The sequence below is a fragment of the Rhinolophus sinicus genome, chromosome 18 (genome assembly GCF_057876585.1).
Source record: "Rhinolophus sinicus isolate RSI-liver-muscle chromosome 18, RSI-T2T, whole genome shotgun sequence".
Classification (NCBI taxonomy): domain Eukaryota; kingdom Metazoa; phylum Chordata; class Mammalia; order Chiroptera; family Rhinolophidae; genus Rhinolophus; species Rhinolophus sinicus.
The window spans coordinates 115,902,476-115,929,881 of NC_142518.1; the positions used below are offsets into that span (position 1 = coordinate 115,902,476).

The 27,406-nt window shown below is 42.8% G+C and overlaps 1 protein-coding gene across 6 annotated transcripts in view; it reads left to right on the plus strand.

The window, feature by feature from the left end:
* The window catches only part of TAF1 (TATA-box binding protein associated factor 1), a 78,866-nt gene extending 51,911 nt beyond the window's left edge, over positions 1-26,955 (plus strand). For 2 of the 6 annotated variants that reach the window (XM_074324339.2, XM_019747964.3), the window contains exons 36-38: positions 899-1,055; positions 1,666-1,843; positions 3,973-4,330. In XM_074324339.2, coding sequence (XP_074180440.1) covers positions 899-1,055; positions 1,666-1,843; positions 3,973-4,195 — 558 coding nt within the window. In that variant the 3' untranslated portion in view covers positions 4,196-4,330. Of the gene's footprint in view, positions 1-898; positions 1,056-1,665; positions 1,844-3,972; positions 5,829-24,072; positions 24,217-24,577; positions 24,713-26,801 lie in introns of those variants that run through there. The other 4 variants (XR_016020002.1, XM_074324340.2, XM_074324341.2 and 1 more) reach the window with 4 other exon arrangements.
* Positions 26,956-27,406: the final 451 nt, after the last annotated feature.

Genomic DNA, 27,406 nt, shown 5'->3' on the forward strand with positions numbered 1-27,406 from the left:
CAGGGAAGGCACGAGTATGAAAAGTGTATGAGGCATCAGAGTGACCTGACAGGTGACTGGAAAGACCAACTTCCTTCACAGACAAGAGTTGGAAATGTTTTCCCTGCTACTTTACTGTATGTATACTGTACTCTAAAGGAAAATTACATATAAACTGAGATGAAATTGGCCTTTTCTAGCGGTCGCAGAAGATACTCCTGACCTGAAGCCAGGAAGCCTGGCAGCTGATCTCAGTCAGGGTTCCCCTGGAGATGACAAAAGTCAGGAGGGCTTTTCTGTCCCAAAGAGTCCAACCCCAGCTAAGGAGAGTCTCCTTGTGATGCCACAGTAAGAATAGGCCAAGGGCCATCCTATTGTTGGGGTTTTACCCTACCTATGATTTTCAAAGAGGATATGCACATGCCCTGAGCTGTGTACACAGCCCCCACTAGCTGTGGGGTTGGCTGGGCTGTCAGGGAGGAGCCTCCGTCCTGGCTGAGAGCCCTGGTTCACTCCTGACACCCGCACGTTCCTCTATGATGTGCCGTTTGCGTTCCTCACTCAGATGCGCCAGAGCTGAGGTAGTCTGGGCAAGGAAGCCTCTGATGTGGATATTGAAGGTGGGGGAGGGGAAACCTAAGGCTCCAGCCCCAGTAAGGATGCTTACAGAAAGCTTACGGTTCCATTATACCCTGAGGTGATAGGAGCCCCCCTCCCCAGTGCAGGGCAGGCCACATCCCAGGACGTGACCAGGGTCTCCAGAGGGAGGTCCTATCTGACTTCAATCCTTGGAAGCAGATAAAACAAGTCTACCCACCAAAGTTACTAGTGTTCTTCGGAGGCAGCAAGGGGGCTGGAGGGACTTGTGGTCTTCCTTGGGCGGTTGGTAGGACTCTGACTGTCAGCTGGTCTTACTCAGGAAGGTGAAGATGCAGATGGTGACCTTGCAGATGAAGAGGAAGGAACCGTGCAGCAGCCTCAGGCCAGTGTGCTGTATGAGGATCTGCTTATGTCCGAAGGAGAAGACGATGAGGAAGATGCTGGGAGCGATGAAGAAGGAGACAATCCTTTCTCTGGTGGGTCTTGCTCCTTGCTTCTCTTCCTGTGTGGCTCACATAGCACCCTCAGGGCTGGCTAGGAAGCTCTTGGCCGCATGTGCTGTTATTGGAAACTGCTCTCTTAATGAAGTCCCATGAATCGAGCTCAGTCCTGAGCACGCACTCATAGGATGATCGAGTTCACTAGCCTTTGAGGAAGTGAAGAACTACAACACAGGAGGTGCAAAAGGTGGCGCTGGAACAGGCAGTGCCTAAGTGGCAGCTTTGATTTGAATACTTGATAAGAACCAAAAAGAAGTGATATGTGTCAGTAGGGCAGAAGAATTCAGAAAAAAGGTCCTGTTTTGAGGTATTTCCGGGATCGGTGGCAGTGACAGGAAAAGCAGAGGAGGAGATAATAGGAAAAACCCAGATAGAGTTTGGATTGAGATGGAAAAAGGCAGTGGTTATTTAGATTCAGTTTCCAAACAACAGATCTTGCCAGTGTTGACCCTAAGCCCTCCTGCGAGGTGAGGGGTCCAGGCAGGGCACCTGTGTAGATATGTGGGGTAACTAGTTTGGGAAGACCAAGCCAAAGATGTTGATTCTGTCCCGCTTATGTCAGGATCTGTCTCTTTTTTTTTCACAGCTATCCAGCTAAGTGAAAGTGGAAGTGATTCTGATGTGGGATCTGGTGGGATAAGACCCAAACAGCCCCGCATGCTTCAGGAGAACACGAGGATGGGCATGGAAAATGAAGAAAGCATGATGTCCTATGAGGGAGACGGTGGGGAGGCTTCTCGTGGTTTGGAAGATAGCAACATCAGGTAATCGGCAGCAACATGCTCCAGGGCTGTGGCATCAGTGCCCAGCAGTGATGTCAGAGGGCCCAGCATCAGATTACCTCCATCCATCAAACACCTCCTGAGCACCTCCTAGGGCCAGGCACTGTGCTAGGCCCTTGGGGATCCACAGAGGAGCAAGAAGTACCCTGGCCTTGAGGAGCTCACAGTCTAGTGGAAGAGACTGATCCAAACAAAATCACTACCAATGCAGTGTGCTAAGTGCTGTAGCGTAAGCTAAGTACCAAGTCTCAAGTCACCACTGACAAGGGAGTGTCTCCCTCTGCTTGGGAGTCATCAGGGAAAGTTTCACAGACAAGGGAACATTTGAACTGGTCCTTACAGGATGAATAGGAGTCTACTAAGCAGATAAGTGGCAGCAGGTGAGGAGATCCTTAGAGCTGGAACAATATGTTCACAGGCACAGAAATTAACCAAGTGTGTTCCACAGTGAAGGGAAATCCATTGGCAGTTGTGGCTCCAGAAGTAGCAACGGATTATATTGCAGAGGACTTTAAATGGCATGCTAAGACATTTGGATTTGGGGTAATGGGAATCATTATCTAAGGAAAAGGAAATAATGTCAAATCTGTGTATTAAATAACTAGGGCAGTGATAAGGATCTCAACTGGATCTGTTAGAAGGGGAGGGAGGGACGGACATATTCAAGAGCTATTTAGAGGGTAGATCGATTGGATGCGGGAGGTAAGGAGATCAGCTGTATAATGAATAAGAATGTCAGTGAGCTAGGAAAGAGGATGAACAGACATTAGATGGGATTGGAAAGAAGGAAAACATGAATTTGTCTTTGGACATGTTAGACTTAAGGTACAGATACATCTAGCCAGAGGTATCCAGGGAGTGGCGAGAGTCTATTTGTTCATTCAGCAAATACTTATCACAAGTACAAATGTAACTAAGATGTGGTCCCTTCCTTCAAGGAGTTCAGTCTAATGGGAAACCCAAACCAGGTAAACAGGTGATTGATTGATCATAGTGTAACATGAAAAGTGCTGTGATAAGCAACCACGGGATTTTTCTGGGACTTCGGTGGGAGTGGGTTGGGGGAGCTGGTTAAAGAAGGAAACTGAGCTGAATCAGAAATCAAAAATTTTAAAAATGTGTATTCCTTTTGGCCCCCAAATTTCAGGTCTCGGAAATTTTTCTACGGGAATAATAAAACACCTTAATCAAGATGTTTGTACAAGGATGTTTATCACAGCATTGTTTCTAATAGTGGGAAAATTGGAGACAGCTTAAATGTCTTAGTGAGTGACTGTTAAATAAATCTTGTCATGGCCATACGGTGGAATACCATGCAGCTATTGAAATGTTGCTATAGATGTATGCTTATAAAGATGTTCGTTATTAGTGAAAAAAGCAGATTCCTAAAGAGTATGTAGAGTATTCTAATTTTGTAAATTAAAAAATGTTTAAACATCTAAGTGAAGTACATAGGAAAAAAATTGGAAAGTCATATACCAAAAGATTACCTCTGGGTAGCGGAGTTATTGGTGATTTTTTTTCTTTTTTTCTGGTTGTATGTTCCAGTGTTTTGTTTTTTTAAACCAGTGAACGTGCATTACTTGTGTGATTTTTTTAAGTAAAATTAAGAATAAACAAACAAACAAAAAAATAAAGAGCACTCTGGCAGAAGTATGAAGAATTAATTGGAGGAGAGCAAGACTGGAAGCAGGGCTGATTTCAGTGGTGTAGGCCAGAGATAGGGAAGGACAAGCCAAGGGCCTGCAGGGTAGGGATGGAAGGAGGGGACTGAAAGGGCCTGTTGATTGACTAACTGAAGATGTAGATGCATGAAGCTGTGCTAGATGGAACCATGAGGCTGTCAGAGCATTTGTGGTCACGTGCCAGAAGCTGGCAGAGTGTTGTCCAGGTGTCAGGGAGTTTCTTCCAGGTTCTTGTGTATATGCAGTTGGCAAGTGGATGTTTTTGAACAGGATCATTTTTCTCTCCGGGGCCTGTAGAACAGTCGAGAAGCAGTCATTTTAGTGTCCAGGGGAGGTGAGATGGGCTGACCCCTTGGTGGCAGCAGGAATGGGACTGGTCAGCTAGCTGGTGCCCGAGCTTGAGAGATGACATGTTTCTCTTCTCAGTTATGGGAGCTATGAGGAGCCTGAGCCCAAGTCGAACACCCAAGACACAAGCTTCAGCAGCATCGGTGGGTATGAGGTTTCAGAGGAGGAAGAAGAGGAGGAGGAGGAGGAGCAGCGCTCTGGGCCGAGCGTGCTAAGCCAGGTCCACCTGTCAGAGGACGAGGAGGACAGTGAGGATTTCCACTCCATTGCTGGGGACAGTGACTTGGAGTCTGATGAATGAGGCCTCCTTTGGGCGTCCTTGGTCACCTTCCCTGGTCTGCAGCCTAGGTGATTCACCTTTCCCCAGTCTGTTATATTTGTGCGCTGTCTCATCCTGCAATCGCCACATTAACTCATACCTTAGCCTTGACAAATAGTAAGTAAATGATAACGAATTGCTTCTCTTGATCTTCCGGGGCAGTGTCACCCCTTGATTAAAACCAAGCAGACCCCCTTCCCCACTAACAAAAGTAGAGCAATCGCCTCCTTGTCCAGTGCCCTCCTCTAACTCCATTTACTGCTCTTGGTGTCATTTTCCCTGGGGAAGGAGGAGAACTTATGAAAGGACTAATCACTTTATGTCCTCTTGGTGGATTAGACATTTTCCAAGCACGATATCATGTCAGTTTTCTAATTTGCAGGCTGGAGCAGGTGCCAGCACCCCTGCTGGGACAGAGAATTGGGTTCTTTCTGGTGGACTGTGCGCCACACTGAAAACAAACCTATTGGACAAACTGCCCATTATTTTATTATTTGATTAGAAAATGCCTTGTTTCTAAGTGGATTTCAGGCAAACGGCTATATAAATCTTTGAAACAGGCTGTATGTCAGAAGTGGTATGTTGCCATGGAAATGTGTTCCGTCCCTCTACCCCCAGGGGAAATGATAGGAAAATGGTGAGTTCCTCAGGGCAAGGTTGTATCTTCTGTTCTTTTCATGCTTTAGAATACGGTTCTGTGCATAGTACATACTCAGTAAATGTTCCTAGGATCATAAAATTCTCAGCAGATGCTCCGTAATGAGCACTGTACCAGGTCCTTGAGGTGCAAAGGTCAGTAAGACACAGTCCTTTTCCCCCAAAGAGCTCACCGTTAAGCTGGGAGACGGGGAGTGGGATTCAGAACATGTCAACACATTATAGTACTGTGAGATAAGTGCAATTAATGAGCTATCAAGTACAGAGGAAAGCAGAGGAGTGGGATTATGTCTGAAAAAGTCAGGGAAGTCTTTCTAGAGATCATTTTTAAGCTGATGGATGAAGAATCAGTAGAAGCTTGCCAGCTAGGAAAGTCCAGGCAGTGTAAGAAGTGAAAAGGCCGAAGTCTAGAAATGACAGAGTGTGTTCCTAGTTTGTTTGTTTGTTTGTTTGTACCTGCCTTCTTCCACAAAGAATTGAAGATGATTTAGTTCCAGTCCTTTAATGCTGGAATGGCTAGAGATGAGACTGAAAGATGGGCAGGAAGCATATATCATGAAAAGCTTCGAATTTGATGCTAACGATCTTGTATTCTAGGAAATAAGGAGCTCTAGTGGAGTGATGTAATCGGATTTGTGTGTTAGAAATTTTCTATGTGAATGAAGGAAGAAATTGAACAATCATAGGTAACAGACAAGTGTGACCCCATTTTTGGAAAATGCAGAATTATGTATAAATTTCTATGTGTTTGTGTATACTTGTATATGCAAAGGGAAGGACCTGAAAGGATATACGCTGAACTATTCACAGTGATAGCCTCTGGGGGATGGCATTGGAGGGCAGGGGCCATGTGGGTATATGTATCCTGGCTGGTGTATTGTGCTTTTATTTCTGTATTGTTTGAATTTTTTTACAGGTATGTATTATTTTTGTAATAAAAAATGTTTTAAAAATTTAAGCAGTAGTGTGGAGAATCGTTTGGAGAGGAGCAAATCTAGATTCAAGTAAGGGGTGAAGGGACCCAAACTTGGGCTTGGCCTTAAGATGGTAGGGGAACGGTGAATATGAGAGATCTTTAGGGGGTACGGTCAAGAGGACTTGGTGACTGATTGGCATTTGGGGGTGAAGGAGGGGGTGTGGAAGGTGGCTTTTAGAATTTAGTTTGGGAGAGTGGATGGGTATGTGGTATTCATGTGTTCATTCAACATTTATCAAGCCACCTGTTTTTATCAAGCAGTCTGCTAGGTGCTGGTACAGAAGCAGGATGTAGTCTTTGATTGCAGGGAGCTTAAGGTCTAGGATAAGAGACATGTAAATAAATAAGTTTAATAAAATGTGATCATTGCAATGAATATTGACAAGGATCTGTGGTGAAAGGAAGGACTTTCTATCAACTCTGCCTGTGGAGTGAGTGGGAAGGCTTCAAGAGCAGCCCCTTGAGCTAGACCATGAAGAGTAGGCATGGAGGAGTTTGCCAGACAGTCACAGGGGAGGGGCGGGGAGCGTGCTTAGGGCCATGCAACTACATGGTTGTCAGGGAACTAGTGGTTTCGGAGGGGCAGCAGGAGTATCGGGAGCATAGGTCGTGGAGCGATTCCAAGGCTCATTTGAGAGAGACGGTTCTGGCAGCAGTGTGTCAACGGATGGACTCGGAGGGCTGATGCCAGGTGAAGGTGATGGGGTGCATTTGGTGACTGACTGGATAATGGAAAATAAAACAGGGGCACCTAAGTTTCGGACTTAGGTGACTGGGTAAATGACGGTGCCATTGGCAACAAGTTGAGTGGAAGGTAGGAGAAACAGCTGAGTTCGGTTGGAAGCATGTAAATGGAAGACTGAGGATTGGTGCACCCCTGGCAGTAGGTGAGGGCACCCAGCAGGCATGTGGGGTCAGAAGAGCACGGAGGACAGAACCCTGGTGAAGACCAGTATTTGTAAGTGGTCACAAATAGAAGGAAAACCTGAAGAGTGATGTTTTTTTCAAACCAAGGAAGGCGTTTTAAGGAGGGAAAAGACATATATACCACAGCGAGAAGTCACATGAGGCCCGAGAGACAGCCCTTGGGTTTGGCAGCGAGGAGGGCCATGGCGCCTTTAGCTAGCATAAGAATTTTAGAGTAGTGACGTTGGAAGTCGGCCAGCAGCAGGGTGAGGAGCAGATGGAAGAGGAGGAAGTGACAATAGAGATCACAGACTACTCTGTCAAGAAGCTAGGCTGCGAGGAGTAGAAGAGGGCGAGTCTTAAGATGGAAGATAAATCAGCATGCTTGCATAGGCTTAGGGGAGAAAGCAATGGAGTAGGAGAGGTTGGAGAAAAGCAAGAGAGAACAGTTATGGGAAAGACGTCTGTGAAAACAGGAGGGAATGTTACGGTAGCATAGCGAGGTAGCATAGCTAGCATTCCCTCCGTGGGGCCAGAGATCTTGCTCGAGATACAGGAAAGGATGGAGGGCACTTGCAGATCAGTGTGTAGATAAGGCAGATAGGAAGCTGAAGGAGATCACGCTTCATAGCTCCAGCTTCCTCTGGGAAATAGGGAAGATCATCCTCGCAAGAAAAGGGAAAATGGGGAGGGAGCTCAGGTACAAGTGTTGAACTACTGAGGGGGAGAAGGAAAAACTGGAAACCAGCTACGTGTCCATCAGTGGCAGAGATGTTGAATTATGGTACATCCACTCAGTGGGGAAACACGCAACTGTTAAAAACAATGAGGAAACTCTAGATGTGCTAATATGGAAAGATATTCCTTTTTTATTCAATGAGTTTCAGATGGACAACATTGTAATTCGACATCCGTATACACTACAACGTGATCACCCCAAAAAGTCTAGTTACTGTCCATCTCCATGCAGTTGGCCCCTTCACCCCTTTTGCACTCCCCCCACCCCGTCTCCTCTGGTAGCCACCGATCTGTTCTCTGTACCTGAGTTTGTTTAGTTTTGTTCATATTTTTAGATTCCTAATATGAGTGAGAAAAATCATCCTTGTTTCACTTAGTACTGTACGTTCAAAGACATTCTGGAAAAAATAAGCGATAGACTAGTAGGCAGTGTTTGGTTTCATTCATTTGGGGGACAAAGGATATCAATCCGTTTTCATATTCACAGAAAGTATTTTTGGCAAGACGCACTTGAAGCTGTTAACACCTGTGAAGCAGAGTAGGAAGAGGGTTCATTTTCACTGCAAACCCTTCTCTTAATGTTTAAGTGTTGCTTCTTTTTTTAATGGTCACTGAGGGAAATGGTGGCGGGAGCTGACTAGGGATCCGGAAAAGGATTGCTGGCTCTGGAATGCGCAAATGAGGTTAGAGAATTTTAAATGGTACCAGTTTACTTTATTGTGCGATTTTTCTCCAAAGGGTCTTAGCAACTGAGCTGTCAGGGTGTAGACGCAGAAAAGGTAAAGTGATTTGGGCTGGAGACCCGGATTTGAGAGGCAGATGGGTGGATTTCCTGTCGACCACTAGTTCCTGACCTAGCTGTACCGAGCGCTCTGCTGGTATTGTGAACGCAGTGCTGGAATGGATAAGTCCACACAAGAGCACGATAAATGACATGATAAGCGCAGTGTCCCGTAAAGGTGCTGAGGAGGACACGTATCCCCAAGTCTGGAACCAAGGGCCAGACCTTCTCAGACGTGACCAGTATGAGTTAGCCAGGCAAAGCAGGTACTGGGGGAGGGGCTGCACCATTCCAGACAGAGAAGAGAGCATGTGACTGAATGGTTCATTTGTTCGTTCCTCCGTTCCTTAGTTAGCCGGAGGGTAGAGCATGGTGCCCGTGGGAGGGGCCGGCAGGAGCTGAAACTCGTTAGCCGGGCCCAGGCCATGGAGAGCCTGGCGGGCTTTGCGAAAGAATGTGGACTCAATCCTAAAGGTTATAGGGATGCCTGGAAGGGCTTGGGTGGCTTCAGCTGCACTTTGCAGTATGGATTGTAGGAGAACAGCCCTGGAGATGGTGTGACAGTCAGTCACTTAGGCACGACATGAGTCAGCTGTAGACAGAGCCTGAGAACTTAGGAGGTGACGGATAACGCTGGGCTTTCAGTCAGCCAGCCACTATTGATGGAGCCTAGTTGGTGCCAGGCATTGTTCTAGGTCTCTGCCTGCAGCAGTGAGCACAACAGCCCCTTCCCTCACAGAGCTTAGAGTTTAGTTGGGGCAGTAGACAGTCACTAAGTAAGAGTGGGGAGTACTGTGAAGAACAGCAAAGTGAAGGGAGAGGGTGCTAATCCGATGGCCCAGGAAGCAGCCCCCCCCCCCCCCCCCCGCAGCCGTCATTGGCATGTAAAGACGCATGCATTACCTTGATACAGGTCAAATGTTTTCTAAACAATTTGAAAAGGTGAGCAATGAAAGAACCACAAAAAAATACTTTAAAAGACTGGCCAGACAAGTATGAGGAAACCAGGACACACTGTGTTAAGGAGAATTCCAAAGGAGGGAGGGAGCGGTGGGCAAAGGCGGGCACCTGCAGAAAAGTCAGCCACAAAGGGCTGAAATGGGCGTTTAGACTTGGCAGTTGGTGAGCCTCATGAGAAAACAGTGTCTTTGCAACCGGGGGTGCAGAAGCCAGATGATGAGTGTGTTGAAGAATTGAATTGAATGTGAGGAAGTAGAAACAGCTTGATTGGGTTAAATACTAGTGACCTTTCACTGTGCGAGCCTCTGTACAGAGCTCTTCCTGCCCGACCTCATTTACACCTGAGCCATTTGAGACAGGTGTTGTTGTTCCCATTTTACAGATGAGGAAGCTCGTTCAGGGGCGCACAGGGTAGAGAGATTAACCTTGGACTAGAGAAGGGCCACCTTTAAATTAAGACCAGAAAGATAGATAATGGAGGGCTCTGTGTGTGTGTGTGTGTGTGTGTGTGTGTGTGTGTGTGTGTGTGTGTGTGTGTAAGCAGCAGGAAGGGGGCAAACCCTGCTTCTGGGCATTGTAGACTCTAATAAGGAGTTTTGTCTTTATCCTAAAAATAGTGGGAAACTTCTCATTGGGAGTGGGGTGGACTTTGAGAAGGTAATCTGAGGTTTGTGTTTCCAAAATGTCGGTTCTGTACCAGTGTAAAAATAGCTAGTTTTTGTTCCTGTTGGTAGTTCGAGCTTCTTTTGCAATTCCAGGGTCTTAAGTATTATATAGTACAATATTTGCCTAAATATAGTAATCTAACTTATTTCCCCAACTTGGAAGAGAAACAGCAGGTGTGCTTGTTAAAAAATAGTGCTTCCTGGGCCCCAGTTCAGCCCCCTTGAGTGAGAATGTCTGGGGAAGAAGGCTGGTGGTCCATCTATGTTACGGAGGGCCCAAGCGATTCTTACCTGGGAAGTTTGGGAAACTGATCCAGCAACAGCCCCAAACTAATGTTACCCTCAGCTGTTCTTAAACTAGTATGTATCAAAATGGGACTAGGGCTTGCCTGTTGCAAATTTAAATTCTTGGACTTGGAACGTGCATTTTTAATATTCACACCTGTAATTCTGATGCAGATAGTCCTTAAAGTAATAAGAGCAGCCTTTGGTGAACATAAGTGCTTTAGAAGAAGTACAGAATTGTAATTTTTAAGTATCAGGTATATAATATTGCAAGGTTATCCTTTGCTTCTTGGTTCCTAATAACTTAATAGTCAAGGTTTTTTTTTTAAAAAAAATACTACCTTTAAGAATATATATCTCATCTGTTTATACATATCATACAAATTACAAATGCTGCAGGTTGCTTTAAATAGATGAAGACTTTCAAAATCATTTCTTTTAAATTTTGCCTATGTAGGTTTGGAGTGTCCACATTTTAGGAACTTGGAATCCAGTGTTTTCAGTCAACTCCCTATTACAACTTTTCAACTTTTAAAATACCCATTCATCCTGATTTACAATAAAATAAAAATGTGTATTTACATCCTGTGTTTCTCTCTCACTTATGTAGTCCAAGTAAGACTTTTTATTGACCAAAATTTGACTCAGTTATTTGTGATATATGTAACCAGGGGTCAAATCACAGAGTAAGCAAAATTAAATTACATTTTAGTAGGTATGTCATTATCAGTGTCGCAAAATTATTCACTCTTCCTGTGTGTCTTCTCATGAAATCAGGAATACTTTAAGGGGAGGAAAGGGCTACATTGGGAAACTGGGGGCAAATAAATGCTCGAAACTAGAGAAATAGTTAAATACCTGGGACGGAAAATGAATTTATAAATGAGAAATGAAAATTGCTAGGCACCAGATGTATTTTGCTTCACTTTACCAACTGTAAATATATCAGCAGAAAGTGCATCAGTAGTACGTGTATTAGATGCTGTTTATTTTAGACAAGTCACTTCCTAAATTGCTTTATCCTGAAATTGACATCCTGCCTATCTTTGAAATAATGTCAACATAGTGCTGAATACATTTTGTGGCCATGAAGGCAAGGGTTTAAATCTGCCTTTTTATTTGTTTCTTCCCCCAAGACAAAGGTTCTAGCTTCTCAAGGGCGGTACCTTTCAGATATGTGGTGGGGGGGTGGGAAGCTCACCAGAGTCCGGGAGGAGGAATTTTTTAAAGCCTCCCCAGTGATGGGAAGGCCTGCTCCCCTCTTCCCAAATCCCTGATTTAGACAATTTGGTGACGTTTTTCCAGTGTTACAATTTTTAAGTCTTGATACTTAAATTCAAAACCTGTGATTCCTTATCAGTAAGAAATGTTCAGCCTTTTTGTTCTGCTCTATCAGATAGCTCTCAAACTGTCAACAGTGGTTAACTAATGAATCTTAACCTGTGTTTTTTTTGGGGGGTGGAATTTTTTGAAAACATGGTAAAAGCTGTGAACTCTCCAGAAAAAAGATAAATACATAAAGGTTTTTTATATAATATCAGATGTTTCTTGGCCTCCTGGTTAAGAAATGAATTTAGAAAGAGGTGTAGTTTAAGGTTTAAAGTAACTTTCTCTCCAAAGGTGTCTAAATCAAACAACAGAGCATAATTTAAATATGCCTAAATCTTAAGGAAAAAATCATAAGCAAATTATAGGCTCGATTGCCAATTTACAACAGAAAGAGAAGTTCATCTTGTTCTTTTGTTGCTTTCAGTTTCATGTCCCACACATGAGTGAAGTCATTATGGTTCTCGACTCTCTGTCTGACTTATTTCACTTAGCATGCTCCTCTCAAGATCCATCCATGTTGTCGCAAATGGCAGTATTTCATCTTTTCTTATGCTCAACACACAGTGCAATAGACAGCTGATGTATTACAGAATTGTACACTTGAAACCTATATAATTTTATTAACCAGTGTCACCCTAATAAAAACAAAACAAGAAAGAGAAGTTGGGGGCAGCACATTTTCATTTTCTTGAGGTAAATTTACATTCATTTCAACCTTCTAAGTGCCAGCTGTAACCCCAGATTCTAGTAGAATCTCTCTGTGGACTATGAGGGGAAAACATTTCAACAAAACCCCACATTTCAGATTCAAATGTCTTAGAAAAGCGTAGGGGGGGGGTTCGAAATACAGGCGTGAGAGTCATATGGGGCCTACACAACTTACTAGCTGCGTGACCTTGAGCAGTTCACTAAGGTTCCAAGCTGACAGGTTTGTAGTGAGAATTAAAGGAGATAATGCACGTGGAGTGCTTAGCACAGTACCTGGCGCACAGTACACGCCCAGCAGACATTGGCTATTCTGAATGACCCTAGTGCTACCTGTAGACCAGTGCAAGGTACTCTGACTCCTGAAAGTGAAATCTAACGTGAAATTCCAAACACCGCTTAGTCTTCTTGTATCCCGACTAAGTAGAAGTTCTCAAGAGAGAAGGCTTTGTCAGAATTACCTGAGAGCCTTTTTCAAACTCCCATGGCCCCATTAATCTTCCACTATCACCCACAGTTGCGTTACCCCCTTGGCTGAAAGTCAGTGCCCTGGTGAGCTGCGTTACAGATGAAAATGGGGGGCGGGAGGGGGGCTTAAGAACCACATATCAACTTCATGTCCCATTCTGGCAGGGCCAGAAAACAGAACCTTTCCATTTACTTGACTCTCCTTTATTTAAAATAAACTCTTTATGACATAAATAAAAGTAAAACAAACACTTGAAGACTCTGGACAGCTCCATGCATGATTTACAGCTCCAAGTACTATCATACAGCCAAACTGTGTTGCAGATATGAAAAAGGCATAAGAATTTGTTCAACAGTAACTTTGTAATTTAAATATTATTTTAGCTTTTCTTCCAGGTTTCTTAATGTGTTACCAAAATTCGAGTTTAGAATACAAATTTTGGGTTTTGTAAGGTTTGCTTCTCATTTTTCTCTTCATATAATTTCATTTCATTTTACTTTAAAATCAAATTATAAACTATCACATTTACCTCTCAGATCACCAAGTATGGCTTTTCTTAACTTTGAGCAATAAATATCAGACTGGGCAGAATTTGTGACCAGAAAATGTAATGTAAATTCTTAAAAAGGTAAGATGAGGGGTAGCCGGTTAGCTCAGTTGGTTAAAGCATGGTACTAACACCAAGGTTGCCGGTTTGATCCCTGTGTGGGCCACTGTGAGCAGTGCCCTCTTTAAAAAAAAAAAGAAGAAGAAATTTCTTACAATTAAATCGGAAGTTCCCTTTAACTCCATCCTACTATGATGACTTTTTAAATCATTATTTAGAAGTAAGTTATAACATAGTAATACATCCATTCAATTAATACACATTTTACATCCCAGTTTAGTCAGCTGACTTCTAGTTTCAAAGGCTCCTCATTTTATAACATATAAATTCTGTATTTTTCCATGCAAACTTGTAATTATTAAAATTTCAAGGCCTCAAAATGCTTTGGGTGTCAGTTGGAGCTATGTAAAGAGGACTGCCTGGAGCCTTCCCTAGATGGCAGGTCTTCCCATAGATAGTACCCCAAGACTTAGAAGATAGTCTCTCAACATGTAGGTAAAAGGGCTTACGCCCCCCTGCTCCCCTGCCCCCAGTACTCATTACAAAAGTGGAACGGACTTTCCACGAACTCTTCTGTTCTCCAACATAGCTATCCTTGTTCATTTTACCTGGGACACGTTTACTTGTCCGGTCTGTAATAAGCTACTTCAGAGCCTAGAGACAGGTCAGAGATACTCATGTGCATGATTTACAAAATAATTAGACTTTTGGCATTGTTTGCAAATTAAGGTAATATGTCACAGGCCTGAGAACATGGCTTTGAAGTCAAACTCCTGTGCTCAAACTCTGGGGCTTTAGGCAAGTCCCTTGGGCCTTCATTTCCTCATCTGTAAATGTAAGATAGTAGGATCACTGTACAGATGAAATGAAATAATATATTGTGAAGTGCTCAGAATAATGTCTGCCAGATAGTAAGCACTCAGTATGTGTAAACTGGTTTATTATTACAAGTAACAATGAGTAGGAAAAGGGAGGTGGACCTCCCCTGGTTCTAATTCCACAGCTCTCCAATTCCTAAATCACATTCCACCAGTGTTGTAGTTCAAGTGCAACAGCAAGGCATTCTGGTAAACCAGTGAATGCAGAACCATTGGAAGCTAGTACATCCACTCAGGAAAGACCAGATGACCACCCAGTTAGCCAACCACAGGTAGCCTTCATCGAAGCTGTGTCCTGACCTTAAATGAAACTGATATGTAAACATTTACTAATTGATTAACCCGCAGTGAGAAGTGTAACTCGTATTTGCTCATTAGTGCGTGCCCTGCTAGTTGACAAATCTACATGAGAACACATGGTAATCAGAATGTTGCTTAGTGAGGAGAAAATCAGAATTCGGACAGTGAGTTGGACTTGACTTTGAACTTTGTACTGTGGAAAATTCCAAACGTGCTTAAAAGTAGAAGAGTATAATGAAGCCCTCATCTAACTTGAACAGTTATCAACAATTTGCCAGTCTTCTCTCATCTATCCTATCCTCTTTCTTGCAGGGGGTCTGTAGTATTTTAAAACAAATGCCAGACATCGTGTTTTGCCATTAAATTCTTCAATATGTACCTCTCATGGATAAAAAAACAAAAACAAAAAAACAACCCTCTACCTTTATCTTATACTTGACACCTAAGTGAAATCATATAAAAAGGCCTGAAGTTTTTCTTTAGGAGATTATCTCTGCTTATTTCTTCTAAGTATTGGGGCTTTCCATAAGGATGCCATTCGTTTCTATCATTCTGCTTCCATAATAATAATTTCAGTAGCTACCATTTAGTGACGTGATCTGCTAGATACTGTTTTATGTATTAGGTTGAACCCTATGAAAAACATTTTTGGAGGTCAAAAAGAGATTGAACGTTGGCAATTTCAGATGGTTCAATTTAACACATTCTCTTCTTTAATCCCCACAATGGCCCTGAGGGTAGGTGGTAGTATGCCCATTTTTACAGATGAGAAAACTGAAGCTCAGACTAACTAAGTGACTTTCCTAAAGTCCCATATTTATAAATGGTAGAGCCAGGATTTGGATGCAGGCCTATGTGTTTCTAAAAACCCATGTTTTTAAGCACAATACTGCTTTTTAAAATGTTATGATGAGGATGTGATAAAGCAGGCCCTGACACACTGTGTGTGGGAGTGTAACTCAGTACAACTTTGCCGGAAAGCTATTTGACACTGTGCATGAAGAGCCTTAAGAATTTTCATCTTAAGTAACTCCATTTCTAAAAAAATAAAGAGATGGCAAGATTTATCGTAAAGCAATCATTAAGAGAGTTTGGAATTGGCACAGGAATAGGCAGAGGTAACAAGGGAACAGAATAGAGAGCCTAGAAGACAGCGGTGACATTGCAGGTCAGTGGGGACAGTGTGGACTATCTGTGAACAGGGCAGGAACGGTTGATTATCCCTATAGGAAAACAAATGAAATGAGATCGCTGCCTCCTACTGCACACAAAAATCAGTTGTGGATGGATCAAGCTCAGATGTGCTGAGCAAAACATTTTAACTTTATAGAAGAAAATATGAGCGAATGTTTCTATAGCCTCAGTCTAGGGAAGGATTTCGTAGACAAAACATAAAAAGCACAAACCATAAAAGAAAGTTTGATATATTTGACGATGTTAAAAACAACTGCTGTTCATCAAAAGACATCATTTAAAAAGTCTTATCTGGCAAAAGATATTTGCAATTCACATAACTGATAAAAGGTAACTATCCTGTGTGTGTGTGTGTGTGTGTGTGTGTGTGTGTGTACACACATAAATACATATGCATGTATACATATATATTTTTTAAAAAACTAGTGTATGTCAATAAGAAAAACAGAAGCCACCCAATAGAAAATTGACCAAAAGACATGAACAGACATTTCACAGAAGAGGAAACAGGAGTGACCAATAAGCAATGAAAAGATGAACTACCTCATCAGTAATCAGGGAAATGCACAGTCCAACTACAATGTGCTTCATTTTATATCCATCAAACTGAAAAATACTAAAGAGTCTGCTAATACCAGTGTTGTCAGGAGGCTGTGCAATAGAAATCGTAATAGCAGAAGTGGACCATCACTTTGGATTCATTTTGACATTTAGTAAATGTGAACATGGTTACAGGCTCCTGGTTTTAGTGGGCTTCACAGATGTTGTGTCTTTTACAAATTGAAGGCCAGGGCCCGGCCCGGTGGCTCAGGTGGTTGGAGCTCCATGCTCCTAACTCCAAAGGCTGCTGGTTCGATTCCCACATGGGCCAGTGGGCTCTCAACCACAGGGATGGTGGGCTGCGCCTCCTGCAACTAGTAACGCAACTGGACCTGGTGCTGAGCTGCACCCTCCACAACTAAGACTGAAAGGGCAACAACTTGAAGCTGAACGGCACCCTCCACAACTAAGATTGAAAGGACAACAACTTGACTTGGAAAAAAGTCCTGGAAGTACACACTGTGCCCCAATAAAGTCCTATTCCCTTTCCCCAATAAAATCTTTAAAAGAAAAAAAAAGGCTTGTAAGATAAGAGCATGTTTACCGGTTTCATTCAACAAACATTTATTGAATACCAACTATATACCTGGTACTATGCCGGGCCCTGGGATACAGAGATATATTTATTCAATTAGGTAGTTACTGTTCTAAGAACCAGCAGTCATTAATTCATTCGTTCAGCAAATATTTATTGAAGGAGTGAATACCATGTGCCGGGCAGTGATCTAAGTGCTGGGAATACAGCATCAGACAATAAATAAATATATAGAAGGTGGTGATAAGTACCACGGAGAAAGCAGATGTATGGTATAGAGAGTGGGCGTGAGGGCAGGTTGCTATTTTAGATCAGGTGCTCGGGCAATAGATCATACAGCCACCTGAGGGAAGATCATTCTGGCCAGAGAGAACAGCCAGCACAAGGACTCCGGCACTGTGGGGGAGGCCATCTTGTCTGGTGCAGCGTCAGCAAGCGCAGAGTGGTAGGAGATGAGGTCATAGGGGTTTCCAGGACCAAATTCTGTAATTCCTTGTGGCAGCGGAAGCCATTCGAAGGTTTTAAGCATGGAGTGACATGATTTTATTTATGGTTTGAAAAGGATCACTTAGGCTTTGTGGTAAATACTGGGAGGTGATGATGACAGCAGGGAGACTGCTTAGTACACCATTGTAGTGATCAGGCAAGAGATGGTGGTGGCTTGGATGAGGCTGGTAGTAATGGAGCTGATGAGAATGAGTAGGGATGGATTCTGAAGGTAGAACCAACAGGAGTAGCTGATGGCTTGGATGTGAGGTATGAGGCAGAGTCAGGGATGTTGTGTAATGAAATGGAGACCATGGAGGGGAAAGAAGGTTGGGGGCAGGGGATAGAGAGTCCTGTCTTTAGGTGGAGGTGCCATTTAGACATCCATGTGGAGAATGTTGAATAAGCAATCGACTAATGAGTCTGGAGTTGAGGGGAGTGGTTGAGGCTAGGCCTAGAAATTTGGGAGTCGTCATCACGTAAGTGGTGTTTAAGACCACGGGATTAGGTGACAGCGCCGAAGACTTGAGTGCAAAGAGGAGCAGACGTTAAAGGATTGAGTCCTGGGGGTATCCGAACAAATACAGAGGCCAAGAAGATGCAGAGGACTCCTTGCAAAGGCTGAGTACAGTTCCCAGAATTCCAAAAAGGAAGTCACGATCAACAGAAAACGCTGCTGAGAGGTCCAGTACGATGATGCCTGAGAGCGGAGATCACGGTAGAAGATGCATCTGGAAAGGAGATAGGAGCCAAATCTTGATAGATACCGCATGCGCTTCCATGAAGAATGGGCTGTATCCTGAAATTGATGGGTTTGAAGTAGGAAAGTGACATGGTGATATTTGTGTGGCCGTAAGTTCCAGAGAACTTGACCTAAACGGATTTGTTATTCTCACATAAGAAATCCAGAGATAGGTGGTTGCCAGTATTGATTCAATGGCTTCGCAATGGCATCAAGAATTCAATCTCTGTCTTTATATTCAACTTTCATTAGCATGTTGGCTTTTTGCCCTCATGCTTGTTGCCTCATGGTCACAGAATGGATGCTATAGCTCCAGGAATCATATTCATGTATGGGGAAGGAAAAAGGGACAAAGTAGTGACACCAGCTCTGGCTGTCCTTTATGTCATGAAAGCAGGAGCTTTCTCCCACAATCAACACGCTGCCCTTTATCTCCTGGCCTAGGGCATATTTCTTCCCCGTGTACATCTGAGTTCTCTTAGCAAATAAGAAGTCAGGGAAACCAACGTGAAAGTTATTGTAATAATTCAGACAAGAAACAATGAGTGAGGATAAAGGACAAAGGAACGGATTAACTAGATCTTGAGGAATATTGATAACCAAATGAATAATGGGAATTAGGAGAAGGTAGAGAAAGACTCCCGTATTTATATCGTAGGAGGTGGTTATACCATTAACAAAGACAGGGAACTCCAAAAGCAAAATATATTTGGCGGGTGTGGTAGAGGGATATAATAAGATGTTTTCTTGTACTTATGAAATAAAAGTTTGTTTTACTTAGTTTTAATACATTTTATTATAAAATTTTTATAATAGGTAATACATATTTTATCAAAATGGAGGTCATACTATACATATTCTGCAACTTTCTTTTTACACTTAATATATTGTGAACGTCTCTCTCACACACACAAACACACACACACCTCATTCTTTTGTAATTGAAATTTTTACTGAGATAATTGTAAGAGATAATAAGAGGTCTCTTGTATACTTTGTCCAGTTTCTACCAATGGCAAAATTTTGCAAAACTATAGTATAATGTCACAGCCAGGATATTGATATTGATACAAGGTACCAATCTTTATTTAAATTTCCCCGTTTGCCTAATTTTTTTAAATATCTTATTAATGGACATTTAATTTTCCAATTTTTTTCTCTTAGCAATGCTTGCGTCTCCTGAACTCTATGCAGTTCTATTTAATCTTTTTGTTTATTTCTGGACCACTATAAAATTGTTTTAATTGCTATACATTTCATTATATCTGGTGGCTCAAATGACCTTATTACGCATCCTTTAAAGTATTTTCTTTGGCTACTGTGGTAGACAGGTCCCTCCAATGATGCCCACGTCCTGGTATTCTTGCCTTTGTATAATCCCTTCCTCTTGAGTGTGGACGGGACCTAGTGACCTTAAAATAGAAGACAGCACAGGGGATAGGATATTGCTTCCAAGACTAGCTTACGAAAGACCATGACTTCCACCTTGCTAGGACTTTCTTGCTCTCTCTTGCTTGCTCCTTCTGAGGAAACCAGCCACCATGTTTTGAGCTGCTCTGTGGAGAGGCCAAAATGGCAAGTACCTGAGACCCTCAGTCCAGCAGTCCACAAAAAACCAGATCCTGTTATCAAGCACAGAGTGAACGTGAAAGCACATCTTGCTCCGATTGAACCTTGAAAAGACCGCAGTCCTGGCTGATACTTCGCAGCCTTGTGAGATACTGAGCTGTAGAGCTTAGGTAAGCAGTGCCCAGTTTCCTGCCCCGTAGGAACAGTAAGATACTAAATGTATGGTTTTGCTTTAACTTTTTATTTTGAGACAGCTGTAGATTCACAGACAGTTGCAAAAAAGAAATATAAAAACCCCAATACCCAATACCCTTCACTCAGTTTCCTCCGGTGGTAACGCTGTACAACCAGGAAATTGACCTGGATGCAATTCACAGACCTTATTCCGATTTCACCAGCTTCACATACACTCTTTTGTGTGTATGTTTGTGTGTGTGTGTGTGTGTATTTAGTTATACGTGTAGATAGATTTGTGTGACCACTACCACAGTCAAAATACAGAGCACTTTCATCACTGGATGGTTCATTCTACCCTTGTATAGCTATTGAGCATAGAATCTAGGTTGGCAGTGTTTTTTCAGTATTTCAGAGATGTTGCTCCACTGACTTCTGGTTTGCATTTTTTCTGACAATAAATCGTAATCATTATCTTTATTTCTCTGTACATAATATTTCTTGTTTCCTCTGGCTGCTTTTAAGATTTTATCTTTATCACTGGTTGTAAGCAATGTAATTATGTGCTGCAGTACGTGGGTTTTCTAAAATAGTGTGTGTGTGTGTATATATATATATATATATATATATATATATATATATATATATAAAATATAAAGTTTGCCATTTTAACCAATTTTAAATGTACAGTTCACTGGCACAAATTACACAATCTTGTGCAACCATCACCACTATTTCCAATAATACCCTTTACCATTCAAAATAGAAAGTCTGTACCCATTAAGCAGTAACTCCCCGTTTTCCCCTGCCCCCAGTTCCTAGTAACCACCATTTTACCTTCTGTCTCTATGAATTTACCTGCTCTAAGTACCCCATATGAGTGGATTCTTACAGTATTTGTCCATTGGTGACTGGCTTGTTTCCCTTAGCATGATGTCCTCCAGATTTGAACGGGGATTCTTTAGGGGTTTTTTTCCCCTCTGTATAAAATCATGTCATCTTTGTGAATGGAGATGGTTTTATTTTTTTCCTGTCCACTTGAATGCCTTGTACTTCTTGCCTGATTGCTCTGTCTAGAACTCCCTGGGTTAAATAGATGTGGTGAGAGTGGACATCCTCGCCTTGTTCCAGATCTTACGGAAAAAGCTTTTAGTCTTTCACCACTGAGTGTGATGTTAGCGGTGGGTACTTCAAATACCGCATTTATCATGTTGACGAATTTCACTTCTATCCTAAGTCATTGAGTGTTGTTGTTGTTGTTTTTCGTGAAAAGGTGTTAAGAGTTTGCCAAATGCTCTTTTTGCATCAATTGACATGTGTCTTTTTCCTTCATTCCTTTAATGTGGTGTTCTACATTGATTGGTTTTCATGTGTTGAACTACTCTTGCATTCCTGGGATAAATCCCACCTAGCCAGGGTGTATACTCCTTTTCATATGCATCTGAATTTTGTTTTCAATTATTTTGTTGCAGTTTCTGCATTTATATTCATAAGGGATATTGATCTGTAGTTTTCTTGTAGTGTGTTTGTCTGGCTTTGGTGTCAGAGTGATGCTGGCTTCATAGAATGAGTTAGGAAGCATTCCCTTACTCTTCAATTTTTTCAGAGTCTGAGAAGGGTTGGTGTTAATTCTTTAAATGTTTGGTAGAATTCACTACTGAAGCATATGGCCCTGGGCTTTTCTGTGTTGAGACGTTTTGATTCCTGATTCAGTCTCCTTACTTGGGTAGTCAGGTTTTCTATTTTTTCTTGACTTAGTTTGGGTAGTTTGCGTGTTTCTAGGAATTTGTCTATTTCATCTAGGTTATCTAATTTGTTCGCATACAGTTTCATAGTAGTCTCTTATAATCCTTTTTATTTCTGGAAAGTCTGTAGTAAAGTACCCTCTTTCATTTCTGATTTTAGTAGTTTGAGTCTCCTCTCTCTCTTTTTTTTTCTTAGTCTAGCTAAAGGTTTGTCAATTTTGTTGATATTTTCAAAGAAGCAACTTTTGGTTATATGGAATCTGCATTGTTTTTCTGTTCTCTGTTTAGTTTACCTCCTCTGACCAACCTTCCTTTCTTCATTCATTCTTCCCTCTTTCCGTCCCTCCCTCCTTCCCTCCCTTCCTTCCTTCCCCAGCTTTGGGTTTGGTTTGCTTATCTTTGTGGAGTGCAATTCATTGGGATAACTTTCATCAAATTTGGAAGGATTTGTCTTTGTATTGATTGATTTTTGCTCCTCATTATGGGTCACACTTTCCTACTTCTTTACATGCCCTTTAATATTTTATTGGATGCCCGACATTGTGAATTTTACCTTCACAATGGGTGTTGGATATTTTTGTACTATTATAAATGTGCTTAAGCTTTGTTCTGGGAAGTTAAGTTACTTGGAAACAATTTGATCTTTTTGAGGCTTGTTTTTAAAGCTATTTTGAAAGCCAGAATCAAAGCAGCCTTTTAGTTTCCCCCCTAATTTTGCTCCACTAAGGAGGCAAAACCATTCTCAGTATTCTACCTAGTGTGTTGCGAATTACGAAGTTTTCTCCTGTGGCTGGTGGGAACACAAACTATCTGGTTCCTGTGTGAGCTCTGAGTATTTTTCCCTCTAATCCTTTCAGGTGGGTCTTTCCAGCTTTAGGTAGTTTCTTTACATGTATTCACTACCCAGTACTCAGCTGAAGTCTCAAGGGACATCCTCTGCATATCTCCAGAACTTTCTGTTTGTGCAGCTCTTTACTCTCCAGTGCTCTTCTGTGAACTTGAGCTACCTTGGCCTCCTTGGGCTGCCAACTCTCTCTTCTCAGCTCAGAGAGCCTGCTGGGCTCTGCCTGGATTTCACCACTCTGCACTGTGGCTTAGAATTTCTCCAGACATAGGCTAGGGCAATCGTAAGACTCATGTTGTTTGTTTCTCTTCTTTCTTACCATGTGCTGCCTGATGTTGAATACCCGAAAACTGTTGTTCCATATAGTCTGTCCATTTGTTGTTTTTTCAGGTAGGAGGATAAATTCTTCAATGCTGGCTGGCCACAAGTGGAAGTCCCCTCTGGTTTTTTCTGACACTGGGGTTTGAGATCTCAGACGTCATGTTTTTCTGGGTAATTTAGAAACCCAACATGTGGTTCTGAGAGTAGAGGCTAAAATGGAATGGAAAACAAGTTCCTGGAGTGAAGGCGGAACAGGAAATGGAAAGCTAGATGGTTAAATGAGTCACTCATATGGATGCTTAACAGGCACAGTAGGTGGGGGTGGGATGGGCACTACCTAGGAGGATGAGAACAGGCAGAGGGCCTGGAAGAATAAATTAGCAGTGGCTTTGGAGACCTGGAAAGTATTTTTCTGACATAGCCGAAGCCATGTCAGGAAATAGAGTAGACCAGTGATTATATTTGAAGGACACTGTCATGCTGAGGAATCGGGATATTTTCTTGAAGGCAATTGAGAAAGTGAAGAAATTGTGAAGCCAGGAGTCAAAGAGTCATCTAGTTACTTCTGGAGTCTTTTAGCAGATGACAGGACATGGGGTAGAAAGGAAAACTGAAAGCTAGATTCCAAAATTCTTACTGAATAAGAAGGCTGGGATGATAGTTTTAAGGTTGCAGAGACAGTTACAGAGCCAGATGTCATGAGCCTTAAAGGGACAGAAATTGTTTACCCGTAAGTGGTGGACTTGGCAACAGGGAGAAAGGAGAAAGCTTCGCTCATCCACAGTCCTCCCTGTGTGTGGTCGTCAGAGTGTGAGAGAAGAAGCCGTCTTCTCCTGGAGAGGGCTGCAGGAAAGCAGGTGTCTCAGGAGAGAGCCCCCATTCAGTTAAGGCAAGGGCTGGAAGGGCAAGTTCAGTGAAGAAAACCGGGGTGTGGGTAGTTGGTTTCTCATAGAGCATAGTGGAAAGGGCTCTGAGAAGAGCAAACAGCCGGAACAACCAGGCATTCTGTAGTAGGCCCCCTTATCTGCAGCTTTGCTTTGCGCCGTTGCAGTTCCCTGTAGTTTGAAAATATGAAATGGAAACTTACAGAAAGAAACAATTCATAAATTTGAAATTGGGCGCCATTCTGAGGAGCGTGATGAAATCTCAAGCCTGTCCCACCTGGGATATGAGTCGTCCCTTTGTCCAGCATCTCCATGCTGTATACGTTCCCTACCCATTAGTCATGTAGCCGTCTTAGTAGCCGTCTCCGTTATGTATGAGGTTGATCATCAGAGAGATCACATTCACACAACTTTTATTACAGTATATTGTTATAACTGTTCTATTTTATTGTTAGTTACTGTTGTTAATCTCTTGCCATGCCTAATTTATAAATTAAACTTTATTTTAGGTACGTATGTATAGGGAAAAAACAGTCTATATAGAGTTCGGTACTGTCCGCGGTTTCAGGCATCCACTGGGAGTCTTGGAACGTGACCCCTGGGATAAGGGGGGACTGCTGTATCGTCCTTCTTTCTTCAATGCCATTCTTCAGGTGCTCCATTACAATCAACTTTAGTTTCACTTGAACATATTTCTAACTCTTTGTTTTCTGTTTAAAATCCATAGAGTTGGGTTAGGATGTCTCCAAGTAAATAATCCCTATAGCCCTTATGAAATATGCTCTCTCTGTGGCAAAACGCTCTCATTCTAAAATCATAAGTCATGACCCAAAGGGCCGAAGTATTTTCTCTGACACTATCAAATGGCTCTGCATTCACCACTCCGTGCTTGGATAGTCCCTGCTCTTCCACAACCCCTGCTTTCAGTTGGGTGAAGAAATGGAAATGCCCCCTGTGCTCCCGAGGTCTTCAGCCCTGCCCAGGCATCGTCCCGAAGAAGTGCTTTCTTTGCAGGTTACTTGTAGAAGTGCCACTCAGCCCTGTATGAGGCACCCGGGGCAGATGGCGGTCAGCAAGCTTGGGAAGACAGCACCTCATCCCCTTTCAACACATACGGTATTTAACTTTGTATAGTGCGAACATTCAAATCTACAGAAAAGTATGTAGTAAAGAGTAAGTTTTCCTCTCTCCTCTGTCCCCCAGTTCACTTCTCACCTCCCCTCCCTAGAGGCAACCACAGCTATCAGTTTCTGGTCTCATCTTCCAGAAATACCTGATGTATTTATCAACATGTATCTATATTCCTTGGGAAATACCTCACCGATTGTAGCATGAGCTGCCCACTGCTTTGCACTTTGCTTTTTTCACGTAGCAGCGTATCCTGGAGATCTTCCCAAGTCAGGCCATATAAAGCTGCTCATTATTTTGGGGACCGTATGGCTGTACCATAGTTCATTTAATCCATTTCCTACCGCTAAACTTTTAGGTTACTCGCAAGTTTTCAATCTTGCAAGCAGTGTTTCAGGACCTGTGTTATTTCAGTATTTTTCAATTTTTTTGTACCTGTGTTATTTCAAATGTGTTTGTAGACTATATATAGAAGAAATGAATACAGAATACATCCTTTGAAGCAGAACTTCTAGGTCAAAGACTGTGGCGCTGATTTTTGATTGGCCACAAGGAGGATCTGCTGCTGCTGTCAGGGCAACTGTCCCCACTTCTTTTTGTTTCTACTTACAGAATCCCCCTCTTCTCCTGTGCATTTACGATAAAACGTCTTGTCTAGTCGCTCTGTATAAATCCTTCGCAGAGAGTGCTTTGTATGTGGTGTAAAGCATCTAGTTCATCTTGTTTTTCTTTTCACATCCTACTTCTCATCATAACCTCAGCTATGGAAACCCTCTGCCGACCTCCTGGCATCTTCCTTGTCCCGTTTCTCTTTTTCCTACACCTCTTTCTCCTTTTCCTCTTTCTCCTCTTATCCCCTCCTTATTTTCCTTTCCCTTCTCCGTTGTCTCCTCCTCCTCTCCCCTCTTTCTCCTCCTTTGTGCCAGTTGTCCGATGTGTCCCCTTGGCTAGGCTATAGTTCCATTATTAACTAACTGATCTTGGTGTTCCTGTGTAGGTATTTGTAGATGTCATTAAAGTCCATAACCAGTTGACTTTAAGTGAGGGAGATTATTCCAGATGATCTGGGTGGGCCTGACTCAGTCAGGTGAAAGCCCTTAAGAGCAGAGCTGAGGCTTCCCTGACAAAGAAGAAATTCCTCCTGTGAACAGAAGATTCATCCTGCCCTTCCTCACAGACTGCCCTATGGATTTTGGAGTTGCCTAGCCAGCCCCACAACTATGTAAGCCTATTTCTTGCAATAAATCCCTGTTATCTGTACCTTGGGGGAAAGATCATAAATACTTACAGAGAGCCATCATTGCCTCTGATAAGAAGGAAAACATTCTTAAGGTCCCAGGAAATAGTCCCCAGTGTCAGGCACCATGTGCTAGGTTGTCAAGTGAACCGCCTGATTATTATTGGTGAGTTGGTTGGTCGATGCAGGACTGCTGTTGATTGCATTAAAATAAAGGGTAAAAATGAGCATAAAAATGAGAGTGGGCAAAGTATAAAATAATGTCTGTGGCGCCATAAATAAGTGATTGATTGACTAAATAGATAAATAAATGCAAGAGACAAATCTCCCATGCAGAAGAATGCCAAATAATTTATTTAGCTACTCTTCCCTCCAGGAGGTGGAGCATTACTCTCAATTTCTTTTTTTTCTTTTTCTTTTTTAAGCAAGGAGGAAGGAAGCTCATTTGATTTTGATTTTTTTAGGAGTCAGTAGAGGCCAGGCGTGGGTCCTGGGGGCGAAGGTCAGCACAGGGTAAGGAGGCCCAGCCTGCCCTGCAACAGCCCTGGGACTCAGACCAGGTGGTGAGCCTGGCATGATTTGTTACTGGGCAGCAGGCTTGAGCCAGCGTGGGAATGTGCGAGTGAACCGGGCACGGGTTGGTGCCCTCAGCCGTCCCCACGTTGGGTGTGCACAGTGACTTCTTTCCAGAGAGGGCAGTGTGAAAGGGGGACAGAGAATGACTTCGTAGTGGAGAGGCACATGCCGCTCAGTCAGGTGATCACAGTTAGCATCAGCACTGAGATGGCATGTTGATAGTATGTATCGTACTAGGATGCAACGAAAATGGCACTTTACCTGTATGCTCTTCCTCCCTAAAATCCATAATCCCAGTCTAACCATGAGAAAAACATCAGACAAATCCCACTGATGCCCAGTCTACAAATACCTGACCAGCACTCCTCAGGACTGTCAAGGTCATCAAAAACAAGGAAAGTCTGCGAAAGCGTGACAGCCAAGAAGAGCCCAAGGAGGCATGATAACTACCTGTACTGTGGTGTCCTGGATGGGATCCTGGAACAGAAAAAGGACAGAGGTAAGAACCAAGGAAGTCAGGGGCAAGTATGGGCTTTGGCTAATAATGGTGCACAGTGTCGGTCCATTAGCTGGAATGCCTGTACCTTGGCCAACGTAAGGTATTAATAGTGGGGGAACTGGTGTGGGGTCTGTGGCAACTCTATTATCTTCTTAGTTGTCCTGCAAATATAAAACTGCTCTAAAAAGAAAGCTTACATATGGAGACAATAAAAAGACCATTGGCTCCCAGAGTTTCAGGGGGAGAAGGAGGGGAAGGTTGAAGAGGTGGAGCACAGGATTTGTAGGGCGGTGAAACTATTCCGTGATACTGTAATGGTGGGTACATGTCATTATACATTTGTCCATGCCCACAGAGTGTGCAACACAAACAGTGACCCCCTAATGTAAACCATAAGCTATTA